General features: G+C 39.1%; 1 protein-coding gene across 1 annotated transcript; it reads right to left on the bottom strand.

Annotated features, from left to right (window-relative positions):
* Positions 1-26083, bottom strand: LOC135831392 (uncharacterized). Its single transcript, XM_065343834.1, has 2 exons — positions 25655-26083; positions 1-2767 (listed from the first exon to the last, which is right to left on the bottom strand). The coding sequence occupies exon 2, from the start codon at positions 1963-1965 to the stop codon at positions 622-624; it is 1344 nt and encodes a 447-aa protein (XP_065199906.1). The 5' UTR covers positions 1966-2767; positions 25655-26083; the 3' UTR covers positions 1-621.

Genomic DNA, 26083 nt, shown 5'->3' on the forward strand with positions numbered 1-26083 from the left:
TCGAATGAAAAATATCGTTTATTCTTACATAATTACGCAGATAACGCGTAAATAATTTAAATACCTGGGTACTATAGGTAATAAAAGGCACCTATGTAAACAGATTATGGTATGTTGTACGTATAAAAATTAACACTATATTTCGTATTTAGGTAGGTACTCGTACAATAAATAAATCATTATTCTATACGATTTGAGATTCGAATAAATAGGTATCAATCACAATCACTCAAATGGGCACGCAAGTAATGTACTTTTGCAAAACCGAGCTACAAAATGGAGCAACATGGTGTGGTAGGTCGGGTAGGTACTCGCGCTGCGCTATATGTAAATCCAACGTACCAGCTGATCTCGTATGTAATGTAGGTAGGTACTCGTACGTCCATTGAGAAATATTCGTGTAAATTGCGAACCATTAAGTCGTATTCGTGTGGTGTGGTTTTTTTTTATGAAACATCTCAACAGCTTGTGATCGAGTTGATTATACAGGATACACGAGTGTTGCATATATTGCAACAAAATCATCGTCTAGGTTTACGAGCTTATTACGTTGGCTTACTTCACATCTCACATCAGCGCGATGATAAAGGGATATAGGTACTTTTGGCCTCGATGTTTAGGCTAATCAAATTGCTGCATTCTGAACGTTTGACGTTGTTCGGTAGTGCAGCGAGACGATTCTTTGGATTTGTTTTTCGATCGATGGAATTCTACGGCAGCCTTTTCTATATTCTTGGTGATTCTGTAATTAAATAAGGTAGCGAATCCGGGTATGCGACAGCCTTCAGTCATGACGAATTTCGTCACACGAAACAAACTTATCTCTTTCCATCCGACATATTGCATTAAATTCGGCGTCGGTATGTTCAAAACCCAGCAGAAGTATAACATAGTTGATTCGAAATTTATTCTCAGCTTGGTGAATTTCTCGATACCCAGGAACGCGACTCTACTCATATGCTCCCATTCTTTGTTGACTCGCACAACCATAGGTCTCATAACCAAGTCGATGAATTGCCTACCTCTTACTTTAACCTGAGCTAAAGATCCGTCGCAAAAATTATACTCGTTCTTGACACCCAACAAATATCCTATCAATTTCCACATATGTACGAAGCATTCGAGTTCTTCATCGGTGGCATTCCGGGCACCGAATTTCTCCGGATACATTAACATCAGTCCGAAGAAACCGAACTGAGTAACGCTCATTTCGAATTGATTGAGGTAAATGCGTCGTTCCGAGGAGCTCCTCATGATTTTATCGAAGTAGGCGAACGGAGCATTGTAATTGGGATTTTTTTCGAAATCCACCCTCAGTATGGGTCGTAGAGGGCACAGCATTCCATCAGTCGTCATACCACCACCGCCTATGATATCTTGACATTCGCGATCTCGTCGTAGTTTTTCTTCCAAGTTACACTTGCTGCGAAGCTGGCTTTCGGGAATTTCACTCAGACGTTTACTAACATGTAAATGCAACGTTTTGACCGATTTCAGGTTATCGTATCCGCTCGTCGAGGGTTTCCAGAATTCCGTCTCGTACCAGCTGTTTACCCTCAGAGCGGTCGAAAGGTATCGTTTATGGGCTAAAAAAGGAGTATGAGATCGTTCGGTGAATATCAACGGTTGTAGGCCATCCGGCGCTGCGAATAAATACAGTAACGATAAAGTTTGCGAATAGTTCAAACCGTATAGATATTTTAGACCGAATTGTTGACCTTTTTTAACCATTTCGATATTGACCCAACTAGGCAATGGAGGGATTTCAGCTGTATCTGGTAACGGTACGTGAAAGCCTGGTAAAATTTTAGCCAATTCGTCGGCTGATTCTAACAGCGATCTGAGGTACTCCGGGTCGAAATCCAATAACGCCGGGCATTTTTCTTCCAGAGTGACAGAGACGTCGATGATCTTTCGTATATTGTCGCTGTTTAATTTGTTGTTGTTGTTTATCTCGTCGTCCATTGTGCAGGTTCAGGTTTATATTATGCTAACGAGATCGAACGCCTTCGACTTGGACTTCGATAATGGAAACGCGAATACCAGTCAGAAAGTCATTATATCTGCGACTGAGAGCGCCGGCGCAATTTCCTCTGCATTACCGTTGCAAATACCGGTACGACGACCGAGTAGAAAAACAACAACAGCAAGTTCGATGCTATAAAATTCGCGAATTCGCTGCTCCCAGGCTGGGTGACCTAAGACAAAGCAACCTCTTTACAGATAGGTACTTCCGATTGTCCGTTTTCCAGCGTTGCTTTGCTTCGCTTGTCTTGTTTGTCTGTCGCGATGGTTCGTTCGCCTCTGCTTTGGTATTTGTTTTTGCTCACGTGTAGAGGAAGAGGTGATGGCGAATAGTGATGTCTACTCGTTCACGAGTTTATGACTTCTTAAAATGTTGTAGGGCACGATGCGATGGTAGGTCAGACGTGCGATGTCTTCTTTGCACAAATAAAGACGACAACGTTGTAAACGATGAGTAAATATAAGTTTTTTGTTTGGTCGATCTCGATGGCGAGTAGAAAGAAGCCGCTTTATTAGTTAATTATTCCAAATTACACGCAGCAAATAGTTAATTAGAGTATAGGTATGTACGGGCGCGTGTAATTTGAATGTACTTTTCCACTCGGGTAATTGTTTTTACGTGTAATCAGCATACACCTCACCTATCATTATTGGCCAAGTGTCGCCAATTGGTCGTCGTAGTTGTTGTTTTTATTTCACCAGGTTTACCGTGTTTTCGGGTTTATCGTCAAACCTTCGTGTTCTGAAACAAAAATAAAACGCAGCCGCATGATAATCACAATCATATCGAAGAAAACAATACGATATTCTGTATTTCGACCAGTTTGACAGTGATAAATCACAAAAAATATACTAGTTTTACGTGAAATAGGTAGGTGGGTACGAAATTTCTGACAATTCCATGGAAATTTAATGTATAAAGTGTAGTTACCTACAGAAACAGACAGATTTGCGTCTTTCCCCGAAGTGGGTTGTCAAAAGTTTATTTTCAAGACTCAGGGGATCTAGAAAGTCAAGACAAGAAATTTTCAAAACAAAAAAAATTGTGCCACAATGCCCAATTTTTTGCAACTCGCGGTCCCCTCTTCTCTTTTTTTTATAGGTACGTAAGCGAGCCTTTCAGTCACTCAAGTCAGTCATCGATTTCGCTCAATTTTTCAGACGATTTCAGCTGCCCCACACTGGGGCCAGAGGCCGATATTCAGCGCACCAAAAATAGAAAAAACGTTTACCTATCATAAAAAATGAATAAAAATACCGGTGGGTACTTCGTCCTTTTTGAATAGCCTTTTATTGTACATACATGAATCAGATGTCCAAATTCACCAATAGTGACCGTAGACCTCATAGACCTTCATTTTAATACCATGATTTCGAATTTTTAAAGATTTCATCCCCTTCTGTGGGACTAGTTTGGAGTCTAAATTCAAATTGGGTAGGTATAAAAATGCCTTTTTAGGAGTGCCACAGAGTGGCCCAGTTGAGGATCACCAGCATTTCAAAAACAAAATTTGAGGGATGAAAGTCTTACTTTTTTAATTTTCCTCCCTTTTTGGTGTTTGAAGTGCTGTAGATCCTTAACTAGCCTAGCCTAGCCTAGCCTAGCCCTCTGCAGTACTTGATTGAAATATTGAAGGGTTTCCAGCGTTTTCAATTATCCAAAATAGACATTTATCCTTCAAATCAACTGTAATCTCAAAACTGCAATCATTTTGCGAGTATGTACCAATTTTTACACAAATAGGAAAAAGAATACTTTTTTGATAATTATTATAGACATTTGCGTACTAGATATGGCAATCTTCTATTTTGAATAGGTATGTTTCTCTAGAGCACGCAAATAGCGGTTTTAAAAAGGAAAAAATTGGCACATTAATTTTTTCTTCGGGAATGTGTTCAGATGAGCCCCCTGAACTACCAAAAAAAAAACGACCTTTCTAACTCTGGAGCTAATTTTTTTAGGGGGCTAAAACCGGTTCCGATTCACGTTTTTTGCGATTTACTCCGAAAATATGGCCGTAACTCGTTTGCGCACAAATGGGGGAAAATAACCGCAGCAGGTAGAGGTGGTTTGCGCACAGGGTAGCTGTAGTGACCACAACTCGTTTGCGCACATGTATACAATTATTGTACATAGTTCCTAGCTTTTTAGATTCATCGAATGGGTCACTAGTCACTACATTGATATAGCAAAGCAGTGCTGTAATGTGAAAATTCATAGAGTGGGTTCTGTGATAGATAGGTACTTTACCTACATCTCAGCACATGATAATATTAACTATCGATTGATGTTAAATTTTTGTCATTTCGCGAAAAATTGACGATTTTATGAATACTTCTATTACCCAATTTTTTCATACTACATATGCCAACTTTAAACTAAAAATACTCGAAATCTTCGGTGAACACACAGGTATTTTAATATTGCAAAATGTTCGTAATTTCATCCCCTTTAAAGTGGGTGTTTATCGAAAGCTCTACATGCAACCCTTCAAAAGTTCTAGAAGTTTGAAGCTGCGAAAACAAGGCAAAAACCAACCGCGGATGGTAAGTATTGAACTTTGAATTAGAATTACTCAAAATTTTCAACAAACACATAGGTATGTTAATACAGTAAAACGTTTGTTATTTTATCCTTTTTGGCTTTTTAAAATGGTTTTTTATCGAAAGTTCTGCCTTCTACCGTTCAAAAGTTCTTGAAGATCAAAGTTGCGGAAGTCGGAATGTGGGTCGCCTAAAGCTGACAGTCCTAAGCCTGTGAACGTGAGAGGGAAAATATGTGCGCAAACGAGTCGTATTGTCCCTATATGCCCCTAAGTTTCCTGTGCGCAAACGAGTTCTAATTTTGTGCGCAAACGAGTTATGTTTTCCCCCATTTGTGCGCAAACCACTTGCAGCCGAAAATATTAGGTTTACGAGAAAAACTACCATGACTAAAAATGTTCCCCTTCAACTTCTCGACAATTTGATGCTACGCTCGATACCCATTCCTCAAGAGGGGTGTCTAAAAATAGGGGTGGAAAGACAGTCCAATGTAGAGGGTAGGTGAGGACCCAAGGTACTTGTTATAGCAGGGAATATATGCCCTCGGTCGTCGGTAACACTGCCAGTACAGTGCCATCTAGCGGATTAGTTCCGCGAGATGCGGACGACCGAAACAGACTGCCGTGTCTGCTTCGCAGTTGTCTTAGGTCGCTTAGAGCAATCGCTCCTCTGAACGGACGTTGAGGCAACGAGCCTTTTGAGCAGAACTGCACGGACGCGTGTGTTATTATAGCTTTAGGTATTACCTACAGAATAGTGCTTTTTCAATGTTCACTAAATGAAGCTCAATAAAGTGTTAAAAGTGATTTATCGCGTTTAAGTTATTGTGTGGATAAATAGTGATATGCACAATCTGTACGAGGGAAGGTGTAGGGTATTAATTAGCCGAGCATACCCCGGACAGGTACATAAGGGAACCAAATCCTCACGTAGAGGAACGACGTTCCCACCTATCTTCTCTCTACATTGGCGCTCCGGACGTGGGTTTGGGCCCGTTTTTGGTCGTTTTATATGGTCGTTTCATATGGTCGTTTTTGTGTTGGAAATTGTAACACGGACGCATTGGTTTTCTATGCGAAAATTCCACCTACATTGGTTAGAAAAGGTCGTTTCATTCGTCGGAGTTTGTATACAGACTAATTCAGCTGTAGGAGTTCAGTTTTCAAGGAAGAAAAAACGATCCAGTGAAATATACAACACAACAACAAGGTTAGTGTATCTTTTATCATCATTTTTCGCATATTCGCGTAATAAATACGTTCGTAATACGTTTAAAATCGAATTCGCGAGTGTTTTTTATCCGTAAACGGTATACCTAGACGTGAAATTGCCACTAAGATAAGGCAAAACATCCGTTCGTTGTCCTGTGTTTCATGCAAAGACGTGAAAATATCCGGACATTGTGCAACCTGTTCAAAAGTGAAAAACGTTAGTAGGTTCGTTGTTTGAACGGCATACTCGTTGCTCAAGGTCGTTGGTACGTAGTGTACACTCATTCACGTTTGTACCTACTCCGTTTGGTCGTTTTATACCTGGCTTTGTTATCTAGTGTATGCAATAATGAGCAGACGTGATTTTTTCTGCTCTGAGCTGCACAATAATACTGAAAATAATACATTCGGTAATAACATCGGCCGAAGTATACCTAGAATGGAATTAAATAGTCGTAATAATATAGGTAATTATTCCCGAATTAGTGAAAATGATATGTCAAACTTGTTTGATGGTCGCTTAGACGGACAGTCCATGTCACGGACGTTACAAGACATTCCTACTGAAGTACAAAGAGGTAGGCGGCATGTTGTAACATTTGCTGAAACGAATGATAGGCAAAGGGGTGATGGTTTTGAACTAGACATTGGTCCGTGTCCTCAGTTGGATATCGGACGTGGTTCAGACAGGCTCGGATGTAGTCCGAGTGGGCACGGACGTGATCTGGATGGGTACGGACGTTTTGAGACTAGTAATAACCCGATGGTCGGTAGCCTATTGCTACACGGACGTATTGGTATGAATGAGAATACACGGTCAAGCTCCCTCCCCCCTTCTGGGGCATCTAGGTCCTGTGTCCGCGCACAGTCGAATATGTCCTATCCAAATGGTGTGTCCGGTACCCACCAGTTGTTTCGAACGGACGATGACAATGTTGGGCTCAGTCTACAAGTTGGACGTACACAGACTTATGACAATAGCCGAATTGCTTTGCAACCCAGAGCTAGGTCGGTATCACCAACTAGTCGTTTACCATCTACTAGCATTAACAGGCCGAATAGGACAGTTTCAAGTGAAACTGATCCGAATACTTTACAGACAGATATGGCGTTGTGTATTGCTAAAGTGCCTTTAAGTTATGACATAGATTTTGCTGCAGGTACAATGTCGTTTAAGATGAGTACTTTACAGTCACTCAACATAAAGTATGACGAGTCTTACAGGTTTGAACCTCATCTTTTTGTGAAAAAGTTTGAGAGCATAATGGAAGATATGTCCGCATCCAATGTCTTGTACTGTACAGCATTTTGGCAACTGATTGTTGATCCATCAGTTGCTGTATGGAAAACAAATAATCATGGTGTTACAGGGTATTACCAGCTGAGAGACAGTTTTCTCAGACATGAGTGGAGTCAGAGTAAACAGGACGAAATAATGCATTACTTTGAAAATGAATTAGAAGTGCCTCATGAGTCGTCTAGGGTCGTAGCTGGTACCATGCTTAATTGGTTAAGAATATTGTCCAACATGGACATGAATTTAAGCTGGATTGTGGACACTGTGTATTGGAAAATGGACGAAAGGATGCGAGTGCGCTTCAGAAAGGACGAAGAAAGAGAAGAGTTGATCCCATTTGCGATGCGTCTCATACAACTTACGAAGTATGAGGAGTTTATCACGAAAACTCCAACATCACAACTGCAGCAAGTGCAATACGGACGTACAGGACAGTCTAGAAGTAGGTTGAATAGTCATGCTAGGTCAAATCAGACAAAAGATGGTAATGGAACGGACGCCAGAAGTAAATCAAGTGATGCTACTTCTAGCAAGAAGTCAAAACCTAAATTAGTCACAAATAAATTGAAAATGGAATTGAAGGACGTCTCACCTGACGCGGACATTGCTGAAAGCGATGCGGACGATGAGTCCTCTCAAGGGACGGACGCTTCAGAATGTGAAATTCCATTTGAAGAATATGTAATACTCGGAGATGCATTAGCTCAGTACATTGCATCTCAACTACCAAATTGCGATGGTAGGGTGGTCGATATAGATGACACGAAGGACGTTGGTATCGGAGAAAACTCCACTCTGACGAAAATACGCGACTACATAAAGAGCAAGACGTTTGACAAAAATAAGATCATTTTGTCATTGGGTATGTCCGAGCTAAATTACGGTTCTATAAGAGATGAGCAATTGAGAAGACATCTTCAAGAAATTGTGCTCATTCTCAAAGAAAAAGGCTTTGTGGACATCAAGTTACTTTACCCTATGGTAAGACTGAGAAAGGAAGGTGAGAGGAAAGTGTCCTCAAAACGGTACTTTGCAATGAGACGAATATTTCAAGATGTGTGCGATAATATGACGACCACCTTATGGTGGACTCCGGCCGCAGTATTCATACGCATGAAGAAACTGGAAGACGGACGTCTGAAATTTCAGTCAGACAAAAACGGATATGTAATGCCGAGGAACAATAGGTTCCATAAAAGTCGTGAGACAGGACGCTACTATCCGAATCATCATGCAAAGGAAGAATTATTTTTCGAACTTAAAAAATGTTATAATTACAAGTTCAAGCCAAAAAGGTCGTCACTAGATTTGGACGAAGAATGTCTCGAAAAACGGACGAAAAAGTCTGCCCAAATAGTGACAGAGGGCGAGGACAACTACCTCATAAGAGAGAAAGAAACTTATGAGAAGACGAAAGCAAAGATACCAAAAGTGGGCGGACGTCCTGTCACTGAGGTGATAGAAGAACTCACACCTTCTGAGGTGAAACTCACACCAGAGTGGCACAGTCAGTTGAAACTTGCTTTCCAAGAATGGAAAAAACAGAATGGGTCGCGGACAAGTCAGACAGGAAACAACCCTGACACTGAGTCCAGGTCGTCAAGTAATGGGGCAGTCCCCAATGGTCGACAAGACACACTGGACATTAACCAAGTGTTGTCCAGCACAGTAGGTCAGACAGATGGTCCGGACAATTCGGACAGAACGGACGGTTTGTCCAACCAAGACGATGAAAGTAACAAAATTACTAATCCAGCCGAGGACGATCCGAATGTGAGAAGCTTAATGGAAGGTCTTGAAAAAGCAAAGACTTGTGTAATTCCACTCACGTTTGTGGACACTAAATTGTTAATACAGCTGGATTCAGGGGCAGTACCGAATGCCATATCAGAAAAAACGGCCGAATGGTTGATCAAGGATTATAAAGAACACCTTGAGTATATTTATTTGAAAAGACCAATAAGTTGTGGTCTGGCCGACAATAGAAACGTCCTTTCATGGAAAAAGGTACTAGTCCTTCCATTGAAATATGGTAAGCACAAGTTAAAGATTCCATTCTTTGTCTTACCTGGCGATAATAATCTGCTCCTCTTAGGAACAAATTCGATTGAAAAACTAGGCATTAGCATAGATTTTCAGGCCAGAACAGCTAGTTGCAAGCCGAGAGGGTCGAAGGTAGCTGAAAAGCTCTCGTTCCTGACAAGAGACGAGTGTAGGGCTCAAAAATTGAGTGCGAATCGCCTGGCATTTGATAAAGAGGACGTTCAAGAAATAACTGAAATTGTCAATAGAGCCGATCTTGCCAATTTCTTCCAAAAGGACAGGTCGCCTGCGGACGATGGTCCGGATGTCTATGAAAAGAACCTGAAAAGGTATTTGAATGACGCTGTTAGGGAGAAAAGGATTACTCAAGAAGAGTCGGACGAAGCATTTGATGAGCTTATACAGTTCAAGGACATATTTAGTCGGTACCCTGGGACGTTTACAGGGGCAAAAGTCAAGCTAAGGTTTATTGACCCGGACAATATTCCAAAATTTAGAGGTCCGAATTACACACCTTCTAATCATCAACTCGGAAAGATTAGAAGGGCCTTGGTCGAAATGTTGGAACACGAAATAGCCGAAGAATCAGACACCACTTACATCAATCCCCTGGTTCCAAATGAAAAGAAGGATGGTAGCATAAGACTATGTCTGAATCCAGTCGAATTGAATCCAATTTTGGAGCCGAATTACAATGAGGCCGGACTGATAGACAGGATTATCACGTCAGACGGAAATGCTAAATTTTTTAGTAGTCTCGATTTTGTTGCCGGATTTTGGCAGCTACTGCTGGACGAAGAGTCTCGCAAGTACTGCGGATTCCAAGTCGACGGACGTGTCTACCATATGCTGAGACTTCCTTATGGTTTAAAAATATCTTCTGCCGAATTTGTCAGAATGATTAATTCAATCATTCCAGACATACCTGGTGTGACTAAGTATGTGGACGATCTTCTCTTGAGGTCTTTAACCTTTAGAGAGATGCTCAGACTTCTCGTCTTGATTTTTGGCATCCTGAGAGAGCACGGACTCAAATTAAACCCTAATAAATGCAAATTTTTCACGAGGTCGACGGACCATCTTGGTTTCAATTTGTCGCCTGGAAAGATTGGGAAACAAAACAAGAAAATCGAAGGTTTCTTGGAGTTCATTAAAAAACATACATGGAAACGAACTGGTAAAGTACACCTTGGAAACGTTAAACAGGTGTTGTCCTTAATTGGTCTCACAGGAATATATAGTCGTTTTATTCCTAATTACCAGGACATTGTAAGGCCGTTATATGATCTGGTAAGAGGAGGTGTCCCATTCAAATGGGGACCGGACCAACAGGACGCAGTTGAGAAACTGAAGGTCGAATTCACGAAGGACTTTGAATTAATGGCTCCACAGGCAGGACACGATCTCCACCTGGACACAGTCGCAACTGAGGACACCATAAATGGTGTACTCTTCCAAAACATTGATGGCGAAGATAAGGTCGTTATGTTTGCCAGTTGTGCACTGAAAGATCACCAGAAACGTTACACACTGGTCGAAAAAGAAATGTTTGCACTTGTAAAAATTATTAACAAGTTGCAGCTTTGGCTACATGGACGAAAGATACATGTCCGAAGTGACATCAAATCGGTCGTACATAAGTTCACAACACTTGCAAAAGTTCATCGCAAGGCCGCCGGTTGGATCACTGAACTAAACTGCTATGATCTTACGTATGATCTCAAGCACAAGGTTCGAGGGGCATGGTATGGAGTCCAAGCTCCGGAATTAACTGTCTATAAATGTGACTGGACAAATATGTTACCAGAAAAGGTATCACTGGTGGACTTAATCAAGGACGAAATTATTGACCATCTCAGTCGGATAGACATCTTCCAAAGGAAGGACCGGATGTGTTCAAAAACCATCCGTAAACTCTTAGCAGATGAGGTCGATATGACAGCTAAGCAGTTGGAGTCTAAAAGGAAGATTCAACAGAAATATGCTTTGGTCCGCGAAAAGGACATTGAAGTATTATTTCGAAAGTTCAGGGACGGTTCAAGAGTACCTGTGATGCCGGACGAGTTATTCCGAGACACTATTGTATATCTCCATGAAATGTATGGACATATTGGAGCCAATAAGGTCGAAGCTGTCTTCAAAAGACTCTATTACAGTCCGAATGTTGTCAAGACAACTAGAGTCATTACAAGTGAGTGTGTGACGTGTAAGAGAAACAAAGGCTATAGTGAAAGAAAACGGTTACAGTTTTCTCAAATAGAGTCCTACACGATTGCGGACGTCCTATCAGCCGATTTATGTGGTCCTATAGCTAATGAGCACGGACAGCCACGCTACCTTCTGGTAGTTAAGGACGTTTTTACCAGAAAGGTCTGGATTGTACCTTTGGAAAATGTCCCAGCCGACCAAGTGGTGCAAGCCATGGAAGTTGTCCTGAAGGACGTAGAGGACAAAGGGTACAAAGTCCGAAAGGTAATAACGGACAACGGATCTCAGTTCACCAGTTCTTCATGGAATGAACTCTTACAGTCGCATGAAATCAAGGTCGGGCATACGACAGCCTATAACCCCCAGTCTAGTTTGGTCGAAAGGACCATGAGAATTATTGGGGATAGGCTCCGTGTCAAAATCAATGACGAGGCCGAAAATGATGATTATAGTCACCATGGATGGCATGTCCATGTAAAGAAAATTGAGGACGAAATCAACAACACCCCTACTGAATTTGGTGTAAAGCCAAATGAGGCATGGGGCATTGAAGACACATTTTTGGCCAACCTCCCGGTTAAGTCTACAAAAATCAACGCTAAGTACCTGCTAAAAAAGCTACAACAGGACTTGGTTGCTAGCAACCCACAGTCGGTGCCAAGTAGCTTGCTACTTGAACACCCTATGGACGTTAGTCAGTTGATCACGGACGAAGAAGGCTATGTGTGGGCCGCAGTCGATGGCGCTTGTTCGAACAATGGATCGGACAGTGCAGTGGCCGGAATTGGAATAGCCTGGACTCCAACTGGAGAGCTTAATGTCTCCGAACGAGTCAGACACCCGAAATATAGGCCGACGAATAACCTTGCCGAAATATTGGCACTTGTCACTGCCATGAAAATAATGTTAAAGGCAGGTATCAGACGTGGGAAAATTTTCTCGGATTCGTGTTACCTTACAACAGCCATAAATCATAATGTCGAAAAATGGCGCACGAATGGATGGAAAAATGCCGGACGCAAGCCTGTCTGCCATAAAGAAATTTTCCAGGAAATCCTGGATTTAAAGGCAAAATTTGAACGTTTTGAGTTGAGATATACTCCGGCTAGGAGTTTTGATCGGAACAATCACACCGCCGATAAGCTTGCGAGGAAGGCCGTATACACTCAAGAGCTGCTGGAATTGCGTGTGGATGAAATGTCGGACAGACAGGCGATACTTTCTTACATCCGAGAAAGACGTAAGATACAGAGGTCGAAAGATGAGGTCGCATTTTATAAATTACATGGTGATCCGATCTGCTACCAAGAAGGTGACATGGTTATGCTTACTGAGCATAGGCAGTCATCTTATGACAAGGGCGTTTCAAAGAAGCTTTTTCCAAAGAGGTACGGTCCCTATTTGGTAAAAAAGCATGTAGGCGATAATGCTTATAGAGTCCGAAGTGTAGCGGATGACACGGACGAACACATAGTCAATGCTAGACAAATGACTCTGTATCTGACAGTCGATCAACAGAAACAGCTGCGAGAGGATCCTAAGCTCCAATCAAAGTCGGATGCAAGGCCTCTAATTGAAAAAATTAAAGAGAAAGTTACGCCGAAAGAAAGAGAAAAATATGAGATCGAACAGGACGATGAAGACGAAGTCCTAGACATGGAAATTCATGACCAGGCCGCCGAACGAGCAGCGAGACAGCTTGCTCGTGAAAAAAGACGTCATGAACTGGAGGAAAAAGAGTCCAGGGACAAAAAACTGCAGGAGTTCCAAAAGCTGAGAAAACGCTCAAGACGAGAACTTGGCGAAGCAGAGGAGAGTAAGATGCGGACATGTATTGAAAAGGCAATAGGAGTCCAAAAAGACGTGGACGAAATATTTGCTGATGTAGAAACAAAGTATAAAAAGAGAGGTCGTAAAAAGAAAACTTTGCAGGACAGCCAGGTGGCGGACACCACTAGTAAGACGGACGGTGTCACTGACACAGACAATCCAGCAAAGGACGCCTCGGACAAAGAAAATGTCTCACCAAACTTACCACCCAGCAAGAAAAGAAAAAAGAAAAAAACGGTAAATTATATGGCGCTGGAAAAGTTAGACGGTTTTCAGAGGATGATGTTTGTCCGGCTATATGAAAACTTTGATGATTTGGTCAAATGATGGTATAGGACAATGTCCAGGACGTGTGTCCTAAATAAGATCTAGATGGACGATAAATATGCTCTAACAACTTTGCATATTTCTAAGAAATGGTCGTTTCTTTCCTCTGTGTATGCCCTTGCATACGTTAGAGCGGACGTTATCTATTGGAATTCCAGATTCTGTACTTGGTGCAGAGTTTTTATTTTAATTAGTCGATAGACGTGTTTTAACCGCATTTTAATCTTGTTTTAATTTTTTTTTAATTTTAAGATTTTATTTCTGTTTGTGTTTGAAATGGACAACATTGAAAGGTCGTTTTGAAAATGGTTGTCCATAGAAGGTTGCCAAGGACAAGTTGTTCACTTGTTGAAAAAATTAAATGATGTAAGGACGTTTTTGAGTCGTTTCTTTTGTGATGAGTAATCCACAGCTCACTCAAAAATGGTCGAAAATGAGTGAACAGAGAGCAAATTGATCCAAAAAGTGTGTGAGACTGAGTTTTGTGAGCCGGACGAAATGGATCAGACGAATTCTAAAATAGAACGGACGAATTTTAAAATAGGACGTAAAACTGGACGAAAGAAAGAATAACGGACAAAATTCTGTTGGTTATAACGGACAATAACGGACGTTAGTCTCAGATAGCCGAGTTGTCACAGACAACATGGACGTGGACAACTGTCCTACAGTTTCACAGTGTCCGGTCGTGGTGTCCGATCCCGGTGTCCGGACCCAGTGTCCGATCCCAGTGTCCTGTCACGGTGTCCGTTCCCAGTGTCTGTTCCCGGCGTCCGCATCACATTGATGGAAGTAGCAGCTTATTCACCGTGCCGATTCCAGTCCAGTGGTTCCAGTCAAGAGGATCATCAGTCAACGCGCAGGAGAATGGATCAACAGGTTCGAATTAACTTGGTTTAATGTTCCTAAATTTTTTTTATATACTTTTTGCGAATTTTTTGTTTTTTTTTGTAATTTTTTGCATTGTTATATTTTTTGTGAATGCTATTTTTGTGTAATTTTTTATTGTATTTGTGTATTTGTATTTTACACTTGTTATATACCTATACACCGCGAGATTGTCGTAGAATTAGAAGTCAGTTCTGCGAAAACAAGGCTCATTAGGGAAATGGACGATGTCTGTCCACGGTGGACGACATATTTTAGTGTACTTTTTCTTTTTGAAAAAGGTCGTTGAGGTCTTTCTGTACAGCGAAGCGGGGCAGTGGGTCCTCCTACCTCTACCACCGGTCGATATTGTCGTGGTTTTTAGGCTTCGATGCCCAGACGCGCCCTCTGGTTACGCGGGTCCCCGCAGCCGGGGCATATGTAGAGGGTAGGTGAGGACCCAAGGTACTCGTTATAGCAGGGAATATATGCCCTCGGTCGTCGGTAACACTGCCAGTACAGTGCCATCTAGCGGATTAGTTCCGCGAGATGCGGACGACCGAAACAGACTGCCGTGTCTGCTTCGCAGTTGTCTTAGGTCGCTTAGAGCAATCGCTCCTCTGAACGGACGTTGAGGCAACGAGCCTTTTGAGCAGAACTGCACGGACGCGTGTGTTATTATAGCTTTAGGTATTACCTACAGAATAGTGCTTTTTCAATGTTCACTAAATGAAGCTCAATAAAGTGTTAAAAGTGATTTATCGCGTTTAAGTTATTGTGTGGATAAATAGTGATATGCACAATCTGTACGAGGGAAGGTGTAGGGTATTAATTAGCCGAGCATACCCCGGACAGGTACATAAGGGAACCAAATCCTCACGTAGAGGAACGACGTTCCCACCTATCTTCTCTCTACACCAATAAATTGATCAAAGTTACCACTTGATATCATTCGTTTTTGCTCAAATTTTTTTTACAAAGTCTACTCACCCAACTATTAATCACACCACCATTGATTGGTTTGGTCTTCAACCCTCCCAAGGGGTTGGTGGGGGATGCTTGATTTTTCAAGTAACACACAACTGAATCATATGAGGAGCTGAGAATCAAAACTCACATTTGCCACCATAAACGATTTTGAGAAAAACGCAAAAAACTGAGTTAGTAGTGTTGCCAGTTGAAAAAACTTATAATACCAAAATGAATCATTAGATAACGCTACTAGCACACGATTCCCTGTGTTGACTGAGTTTCACCTAGCTCCCTTCTGCTTTAATATCCAGACAAAGAATGGCAAATGTGAGTTTTGACTCCAAGATTTGCAATCAAATTTTTTTTCACTGTTTTAATTACGACGATAGGGAAAAGTTTGATAACAAGCTGAATTTTGGTACACGGGGGTTTTTTGATACGCTGAACACGAATTTGGGGTGTCCAGGTGAATCCGGTGTACGCTTCCCCCTTTTTTGTGGACCTTAAGCCCCCAAATTTGTTTTTTTGCGTTTAAGTCCGAAAATATGCAATTTTATGCAAGATTTATGTTTTTTGGGTCGCAGAATACGAATTTGACAATATTTTTTTTGTAGGGGTGGGGGATGAGGGGGTTAGGGGGGCGAGAAATTCAAAATTTGACTATAATGATGTGTGATATGTCGAAATGTATGTTTTTGAGAGTGTAGATCACGAATTTGACAATATTTTTTTCGTAGGGGTCAATGGTGGGGGCTGAGGGGTGAAAATGGTTAAAAATTCAAAATTTGACTATAATGATGTGTGACATGTCGAAATGTATGTTTTCGTGGTTGTAGATCACGAATTTGACAATATTTTTTGCGTAAGGGTTGATGGTGGGGGGTGAAGGGGGTGAAAAATTCAAAATTTGACCATAATGATGTGTGATATGTCAAAATGTATGTTTTTGAGGGAGTAGATCACGAATTTGACAATATTTTTTTCGTAGGGGTGAATTGTGGGGGATGAAGGGGGTGAAAACAGTGAAAAATTCAAAATTTGACCATAATGATGTGTGATATGTCGAAATGTACCAACCCTGTTGGGGGAAAATCCGTGATGAAACCCGCCAAGAAATCCGTCGCGGCTATTTGGGACTAACCGCTAACCGCTAAGCGGAATTTATGGCGGTTTTTTTTCCGCAATGCGGAATTTGAAAGCAGAATAATCGTCATCGCGGTAAAGCGGATTTTTGATATGGCGGTTTTTTGATATCGCGATTTTTGATACACTGAGAAAAAACTGTGGTGCAATGTACTATACAAGTACATTTTTGATTTTTTAAAAATAATTAATGCGTTTGATATGCATTATGTTTATGCAGAGTTGGCGCGATTCCTTGGTTCGTCAGAATCGGATTCCTGAATTACGATTCTCATACTTGGGAGAATCGCGATTCTCCAGTCTCGATTCTTTCACAAAGCAAATCCGATTCTGAATCCGATTCTTTAGCGGTTCTCGATTCCCTCCGATTCCGATTCCCAAATACTAATTTTTCTCAACTTCAGGACTTCACAAATGAATCTGAAATGAAATGAGTAATCTCCCCAACTTGGTATATGCTCATTTTGCATGTTCTATTCTTTCGTTTGTTGCTGTGAACAGGGAATCGCAGGGAATCGAGAAGGCGCGATTCTCCATTAAATTGAATCCGATTCTTACATTGCGCGATTCCTTCACTGTATAGAATCGATGATTCAAGATATTTTCACACAACAGCTAACCTTTAAAAAAATGTCATCAGTCCCGAGCTACAAAATGCAAATGCATCACTTAAAAGTCATTAAAAACAGTACATTTCACTGTTTTAACACGTGAAAAACATCTGCAAGGAATCGCAGGGAATCGAGGCGGTGCGATTCTCTATAAAAGGGAATCGGATTCCTGCATTTCCCGATTCTTTTGACTTGGGGAACCGCGATTCGAATCCAATTCGAATCGTGAAAATCGGATTCTTTCTCGATTCTTTCACGCGATTCGAATCGCGCCAACTCTGTGTTTATGTGAATCAGTTTACATTGCACTTAGCAATTTTTTGACACAATTTTCGTGTCAGTATATCAACGAAAATTTCCTACCTAACTGGGGATTCGAACCTGCGACCCTACGATCCTAACTACCTAACCTTAACCACTAGACTACGGGGCCTATCGTTGAGCATACTGCATTTTGAACAATATAAGCAGGAGCGGATGGGCACTTTTAAAGTTACCAGGATGTGACGCTGGCTTTGATGCGACGCCGTTTTTTGAACGATGATTGGGGGGGGGGTGTTGTACGTACGTGATGAAAAAATGAAATCATGCGTACTTTTTTTGGAATTTTTTCACCTTGAATATTTTAGCCAGTATTGTCATTTTGAGGGGGTGTAAAAACTACAAATTTGTCAATTTTTTTTTTTTAGATTTAATTGCTGAATTCAATTATAATTTACTAGGGTAAGGTGCATTAGAAAATCCAAGTTTTTATAAATCAAAAAAACAAATGCAATAGGTACTTGACTACTTGTGTTGAATTAAAGTCAATCAAAGTATTTGTAAAAAGATAAACAAAATTTTGAAAAATTAGTTTCAAGTATTCTTGAATTTTGATAACTCACAGGGTATGTTTAGTACTCCAAAAACATAATTTTGGGCCCATAACCCGCCCCTCATCTTACTCCCTTCGACCAGATGGGCCAAAAAACGCTCTTTTCAGGGGAAAAATGTTGCATCAGCGCGTGTTTGAGATAAAATTTTTCTGTGAACGAATATAGTTGGAGGATACATGGGGGTACCTCCCTGAATTTTTTCAGAATTTTTCATCGTAGGAGATGGGGAGAAAGGGAAACAAAAGTAAACTTTGAATCGACGTCATCCCGGAACAAAAAAACATACCAAAACGATTTTTTCGATCTTATAGGTGTACCTTCTATAGAGATCATCGTCCGACCATTTGGATTGGTGGGTCAAGCTCAAAAGCTCAAAAAAACCTCAAAAACCACGTTTTCAAGTATAGGTCTTTTGAAAATATTTTCTTTGCAAATGTTTCGCAATAATGACGAAAAAATATTACAAGATATGTATTTTTATTTCTGAAACTGAGGAAATATTTTGGAACGTACTTAGTGATGCCAATATTTTATATTTCAAAGAATCAAGAAAAATTGCCAAAAATCACCAAATTTTTGGCGATGTACAATAAATGGCAATAACGATTAAAAATGTGTAATTACATAGAATGGATTCAGAATTTCAAATAATTTCATTTGGGACAGAGGGGCCAACAATTTTTGAAAAAAATCTCGTTGCTAGAATCATGTCTTCTTCATATATTTTGAGTGAATCCGTAATCTTTTATTTGAAGATCGTTGAAACATGATTTTTAAATTTTTTCTCAAAAAAATCGTTTTTTTGTGAGCAAGAGATGTGGAGAGGGGTAAATTTTTTGGCTCCAACATTTTTTCAAAGGTACATAACAATGTTTCATCAAAATTTCAAAGCATTTCACATATTTTATCCCCCCCCCCTCCCGAATACTTTTTAGCCATCTTGATGTAAGCAAAAATACTTCTGCGTGCGTAGTTTTGTAAAACACGTAGAACAATTTTAGTTCTCTTCAATTTCCGCCGTTTGTCCATAATTTTTGAGAAAAACGTAAAAAACGTGGTTTTTTGAGCTTTTGAGAGTTTGACCCGCCAATCCAAATGGCCTGGCGATGATTTCTATATAGAAGGTAGACCTAAAAGATACATACTTATTTGACGAAAAAATCGTTTTGGTATATTTTTTCGTTCCGGGGATATGGCGATTTAAAGTTTTCTTTTGTTCTCCCTTCTCCCCCTCTCCCCTTCGATGAAAAATTCTGAAAAAATTCAGGGAGGTACCCCAGGTATTCTCGAACTACATCCGTTCACAGAAAAGATAAGCTGCATTTAAAATTCAGACGAACCACCACGGAGTAGACGCGATTTTTTCAGCGGTTTTTTCCGCGGTTTACTCACATTCACTGGTAATTTGGCGGATTATTAATCCGCTAAGCGGGTTTTTGGACGGATTAGCCAGTTCGCTATAAAAGTCGCTTTCAAGTAAATCGTCTAATCCCTTAAAGGCGGTTTTTATAGCGGGTTGGCGGTTTTTTTGGCGGATTTATTCGCGGAATCGCGGAATTTCACCCAACAGGGAAGTATGAATAATTCAACTGAAAGTGAGTAATTTTCATCAATTTACTCGATTTTAGTTGTTATAAAGTCATTATAGAGGTTTAATTTACGTTAAAACTCCGTGTTTTGCCTATTCTGCTACACAAATAGGAATAGAACAAATTTTTGCACGTAGATGCACGGGAAATCCCAGGGGCTAGTACTTCAGATAGTGTATTTCAAGATGTCATTTGCCATTTTTGCCCCCGAATGCCCCGGCGACGACAACAGTCAATTATAGTGAAAAATCATGGTGAATTTTGTTTAAATGTTACAAATTTTTTCTTCCAGGTACTTTGACGGCTCTCCAATAGAAAATTCTCCATCCCCCACCCTTCACCTTTTCTACACCTTCAAAAACATACATTTTGACATATCACACATCATTATGGTCAAATTTTGAATTTTTCACCCCCTTCAACCCCCACCATTAACCCCTACGAAAAAAATATTGTCAAATTCGTGATCTACAACCACGAAAACATACATTTCGACATGTCACACATCATTATAGTCAAATTTTGAATTTTTAACCATTTTCACCCCTCAGCCCCCACCATTGACCCCTACGAAAAAAATATTGTCAAATTCGTGATCTACACCCTCAAAAACATACATTTCGACATATCACACATCATTATAGTCAAATTTTGAATTTCTCGCCCCCCTAACCCCCTCATCCCCCACCCCTACAAAAAAAATATTGTCAAATTCGTATTCTGTGACCCAAAAAACATAAATCTTGCATAAAATTGCATATTTTCGGACTTAAACGCAAAAAAAACAAATTTGGGGGCTTAAGGTCCACAAAAAAGGGGGAAGCGTACACCGGATTCACCTGGACACCCCAAATTCGTGTTCAGCGTATCAAAAAACCCCCGTGTACCAAAATTCAGCTTGTTATAAAACTTTTCCCTATGGAATTTTGCAAACAAAACTAAGTTTTCATCAAAACTCACATTTGCCACTGGCAAATGTGAGTTTTGATTCTAACCCTTGGTTTTGAAAGTGAATTTCACACCAAAATGACTTTGATCCAAAAAAACCGAATATGTCACATTATAGAGTGTAAAACGGTATATCCAAATCTGCCATAAAACGGTATTTTTTTTTTTTGGCAAATGTGAGTTTTGATTCTCAGCTCCTCATATAATGTATTTGAAAAACGAATCTGGACATGCGATATATCGAATAGTACGTTATAGAGGTCGCTGAATACGAATACCAACTTATTTTCTGAGTCCAACACCTCAAAGTCCCTTTGTGCCCCAAAAAGGGGGTTAAAATTTTGAAAAATCGTGAAAAGTCGAGTGATACATCGAATGGTATGTTTTCGAGGTCGCTGAACACGAATATGAACTTATTTTTTGGGTCCCATCTCCCAATGTCCCTCTGTGCTCCAACAAGGGGGCCAAAATTTCAAAAAATCGTCAAGAAGTCGAGAAATATACCAAATGGAATGTTTTTGAGGTCGCCAAGCACAAATAGGTATGAACTTACTTTTTGGGTCCCACCTCACAATGTCCCTCTTTGCCCCAAAAAGGGGTCAAATTTCGAAAAATCATGAAAAGTCGAGTGATAAGTATATCGAATGGTATGTTTTCGGGATTCTATTTTGAAATATTTCATATGAGTTTTTCCAGCCAAAAAAAAACATTATACCTAAATAAATAATTTCACTTAGATTTTTTGAAAATTATACTGGGTCACTAGACAGTTTCTGTTTTCTCCGCTGATATTAAAATAAGGACCCTATGAGGGTTCTTACACTCTTGTGAATAAAATAAAACAATTAAATCACACGTCTGAAATACGATAATAATTTTTTGATTCAGTTATTTTTAATTTTGACAATTTTTTTAGGAAAACACAGATAAGTGAAACTTGACACTTTGTAGTTCAGCCAACTGAAAATACTGAAAAGGTACTTTTCATTCAAGAATTTATATCTAGTACTTATCAGTTGAATTATGAAATTTTCAAAATTTTGAAACGTTTAAAATAACGCGAAAGTTGTTTAGAGGTCACTCAATTTGTAGATAGGTGAGTTTAGAATTTACAATTTAGAAAAAATAATAATTACTTATAGCCTAATTGCGACGTAATTAGATAAAACGTAATGATGCGAATGCAGTAATGTATATTTTCTTTATTATCGACGAAAAGTTGAACGCCATTATCGGCAAACAGCGAAAATAGGTATTCGAGATAAAATTTTCCACCTATTTTCATTTTTCCGCACATTCGTTCAGATTCGGAGTCGACAGAATGCATCCTTCAGTTTACCAAATGGATTAGTGCATACGAATAATGCACTGGCCAAGGTTTTAGCAGCAGCTCAGGCTCAACTGACCCACATTTTAAAATTTACTAAAAAATTGCAAAAAATTGTGCCCTTGGTTAAGTAGTAAGTACTACAGATACCGTTCAAACTGCATAAAGATAAGCTCGGTTTAGCGGGTGGTAATTACAGTGAGATGTATACCCTGGTGAGAAACATAATCCACTTTGTCCCCGAGAAAATACATCGCGTAACATCGCGTTTCCCGACGGGCCACCGCGGGAAGTATCTTGCTCGCACGCGCTAGTGCTAATTCATGTTTTTTGAAATAACCGCTGAGTTGCATCTTACACTACTTAACATTGATTTATCAGCGTGAAACTTTGCGAATCCAAGTATCGGACCAAAATAGGTGCCTATTTTCGAAAGAGAGTCTAAGAAGACGAGGGAGCAATTTTATAATCGTATTTTTTCGATCATTATCAATATTATTAATTAATTAACATGAAGACGACCTATTCTTATTAGAATTCTGCTCATCATTTTGCTGCAGAAATTCACCGTGTGTAGAATTTAAATGCAGAATATTCGACAATTTTACAGGTAGGTAGGTATTTATATGACAATCTTTCATTTTAGGATAAGTATCTATTCATTTTATAAAATCATGCAGAAATGAAACATTGAAATTTATTGTGCGTAGAATTTAACAATCTACAAATCAAATTGCATGCGTTCTTAATTCTTCAATTTCAATTCAACTTGAGCAATAATTCACCTTCGATTACCCAAAAAAGTGTGCAAATTTATTTTCTTACAAGTCTTTTACGCACTTCTGACAAAATACGAGTTTGTTTTACAGTTTTCACAAAACAGAATTTTAGGCAATTTTGCAGAAAAAAGTAAGATTTCTTGGTAGGTAGGCTAGGTACCTATAAATTTGATAAAAACTGATTTTTTTTTTTATAAGTAATTATGGCAAAAAAATCAAGACCCGGTTTCTGAAAATTTTCACCCAAAAAAAGGCGGTTTATGCAATTTTAGCAAAAAAACAAAGACTTTTGGCAATTTTGATTTTTAAAAAAATATTGTTTTCAAGAGATTTTGACGAAATTAAGTTGGTATGCGGTATACAGGGTGTTCCAACTTCGATCGAAAAGCTGGCGTGTGGAGATAGTACTCGGCGAGACGAACAAAATTCGTTATGTACACAAGTAGTCTATCTTGCGAATTGAAGGAGCCACGTGCTGCGGAAAACTAGAAATTTACCAATTTTGAAAGATTCGTCAAAATTAGGTATAGAAATGTTTGAATCATTCAAATGATGCCCAAAACCCGTAGTACTCGAGTGGACGAACAAAAAATGTTATGATGACAAATTGCCTATCTTCGAAATTGAAGGGGCAAACTTGATTCAAAATTTCCAAATTTGTCTTGCCATAGATTTTGAAAATTTTGAATCTTCAAATTGTGTTTGCAGCTTAAATTTTGAAGATAGGCGATTTGTCATGATAACTTTTTTTGAACGTCCACTCAAATGCTATGAGTTACTAAAGTGACCTAAATAATCCAAACATTTTCTCATTTTTGACAAATTTTTCAAAACTGGTCAATTTTTGCCCAAAATTGACGTATTTCTTCAATTCACGGATAGTAAGAAAATGTCTGCATCATTGAAATGACTTCAATAACCCATATAGTGTTCAAATGGACGTACAAAAAAAGTTATCATGACAAATCGCCTATCTTCAAAATTTAAGCTGCAAACACAATTTGAAGATTCAAAATTTTCAAAATCTATGGCAAGACAAATTTGGAAATTTTGAATCAAGTTTGCCCCTTCAATTTCGAAGATAGGCAATTTGTCATCATAACATTTTTTGTTCGTCCACTCGAGTACTACGGGTTTTGGGCATCATTTGAATGATTCAAACATTTCTATACCTAATTTTGACGAATCTTTCAAAATTGGTAAATTTCTAGTTTTCCGCAGCACGTGGCTCCTTCAATTCGCAAGATAGACTACTTGTGTACATAACGAATTTTGTTCGTCTCGCCGAGTACTATCACCTCACGCCAGCTTTCTGATTGAAGTTGAGACACCCTGTATATTTTTTTACAGTTTTCACAAAACAGTAGGATTTCTGGCAATTTTGGAGAATAAAATGAGATTTCTTGTACCTAACTACTTGATAAAAACTGATTTTTTTATAATTTTGATCAAAAAAAACAAGACTATGCGTCTGGAAATTTTAACCCAAAAAAGGGGGGGTTCCGTAGTTTTAACAAAAAAACTAGGGTTTCTGCAATTTTGATTTTAAAAAGTTTTCTTTCACAGATTTTGACGACTTAACAACTTGGTCTGTATCCTTTTGTTTGAGTGGGCGGGGGGGGGGGGGTAGAGAAAAATAAGTTTTCTTGGTAAGTTGGTAAGTTTGATACTTAAAAACTGTTTTTTTGCAATTTTGACAAAAAAAAACTTTTAGAGAATTTTGACTAGAAACTTTTTTTTGGTGCTATTTTGACAGAACCCCGGTTTTTTTGGTAATTTTCATAAAAATGTATCAGTCATTTTAATAATCCTGACAGCAATAAAGATTTTCCTTAGCAAATTGTAATACAAAAAAAATGAGATTTTTCTACATTTTTAGAAAAGAAAAAAAAAAAACAGTTGAACTTTTTTCCACTTTTATGCGTTTAGGTGGATGGGGAAAGTAGATTCAGGGAATTGGTCATTTGAAAAAATGGCGACTCGAAGTTTTTCCATTCGCGGAAATGTATTCAAGGAAGTATCCAGAAATCAAAATTTTCGGTTTTCCCGAAATTTCCTGTCCTATTATGCCTTTTGAAGTGATTGATTTCCAAAATTAAAGGATAAACACTTGAAAAATATTTTAAAGAAATTTTGAAAAATTTTCAAATCAATTTTCTTTATTTTGAATAAGTACCTATTAAGTTTTGAGGTAATTTTCAAGTATGAACACGAAAATTTTTATGACAAATCAGAATTAAAGAAAGTATATATTTTTTTAAAATTTTAAATGTTAGGTTATTTTGTTGAAAAAAATTTTTGTCGCGAAAATTCATCTCAAAATCTGCATTAATTTTTTACAATTTTTGAACATCGTTTTATAATTTTTCTATGAATTAGCATTTTTCTTCGAATTCTTCCAGTGAAGGTTTGCTCAATTAAAATTGTTTCATTTCTTTAAAAATATTGATTCTTAAGACAATTTTTAATAAAATTTTTGCAAATTTTATCATTAATTACAATACATAGGTAAATAAAATAAAATTCAAAATTTTTTTTGAAAATTTTCAAAAAATTTTCGAACACTTTTTTGTTAGAGAGGCAGGGGGTGGATGTTTTAAAAACGTTTCCTTATCATTCCTAAAAATTTCCAAAATCCCACTTTTTCAATGAAACTGTTTCAAATACTTACAAAACAAATTTCCACCCTTCATCTCATCTGTTTCCAACAATCCAACGTTCACGATCCAAAAAATTGCATAAAAATGAACTCAAAGGTGCGCAACTTACAATATTTTACAGATACAGTAATAATTGCACAGATAGAAGAAAGACGAAAGAAAGATTTCATAGGCCCATCAGCATCAGTCAACGAATTAGACAGTTATTAGCAAGTAGGTAACTAGTCTACGCAATTGCGGTGAAATAAAAACACAAACGTCGGTACCTAGGTATTCTTTAAGACACGCGCGAAATTGTAACAAAATATTGCAAATATAGAGACAGTTGGTCTACGTATATCGTACTCGTATAAATTCGTATAACGCACAATAGTAGTAAAAATTGATTATTTACTTACCTAGAGCGTAGCTGCGAAAAAGGTCGATTACCTACAGTAAGACGACGGCGGCGGCTAACGTTCAGAGTTTTTTCACGGATATTTACGAGTAAATGGAGACGCGACTACGTTGAGCACTTAAATGTGTGTAGTTCTCAACAGAGAGAAAGAGAACAGATACAGAAACAAACATCAGACAACTTTGACATTCACCACCGTGAACCAGAACCGCCGACCAGCGTCTAGTGCCCGTGCCCGAGTCCGCTCCGCACGTCGCGATGCAGATGTGCCTCCTGCGGGCTAGATACACGTTTTGCGTCGCGACGCCGCGAACACGTAACGCAACGCATCGCAAGAAGATGTACTCGCACATACGAGTACGAGTACGAAATGTACGCAGTTAAACCAATGTAGGTACTCGTACATTACACATTGCACAGCTGACATAAA

The sequence above is a fragment of the Planococcus citri genome, chromosome 1 (genome assembly GCF_950023065.1).
Source record: "Planococcus citri chromosome 1, ihPlaCitr1.1, whole genome shotgun sequence".
NCBI classification, from domain to species: Eukaryota; Metazoa; Arthropoda; class Insecta; order Hemiptera; family Pseudococcidae; genus Planococcus; species Planococcus citri.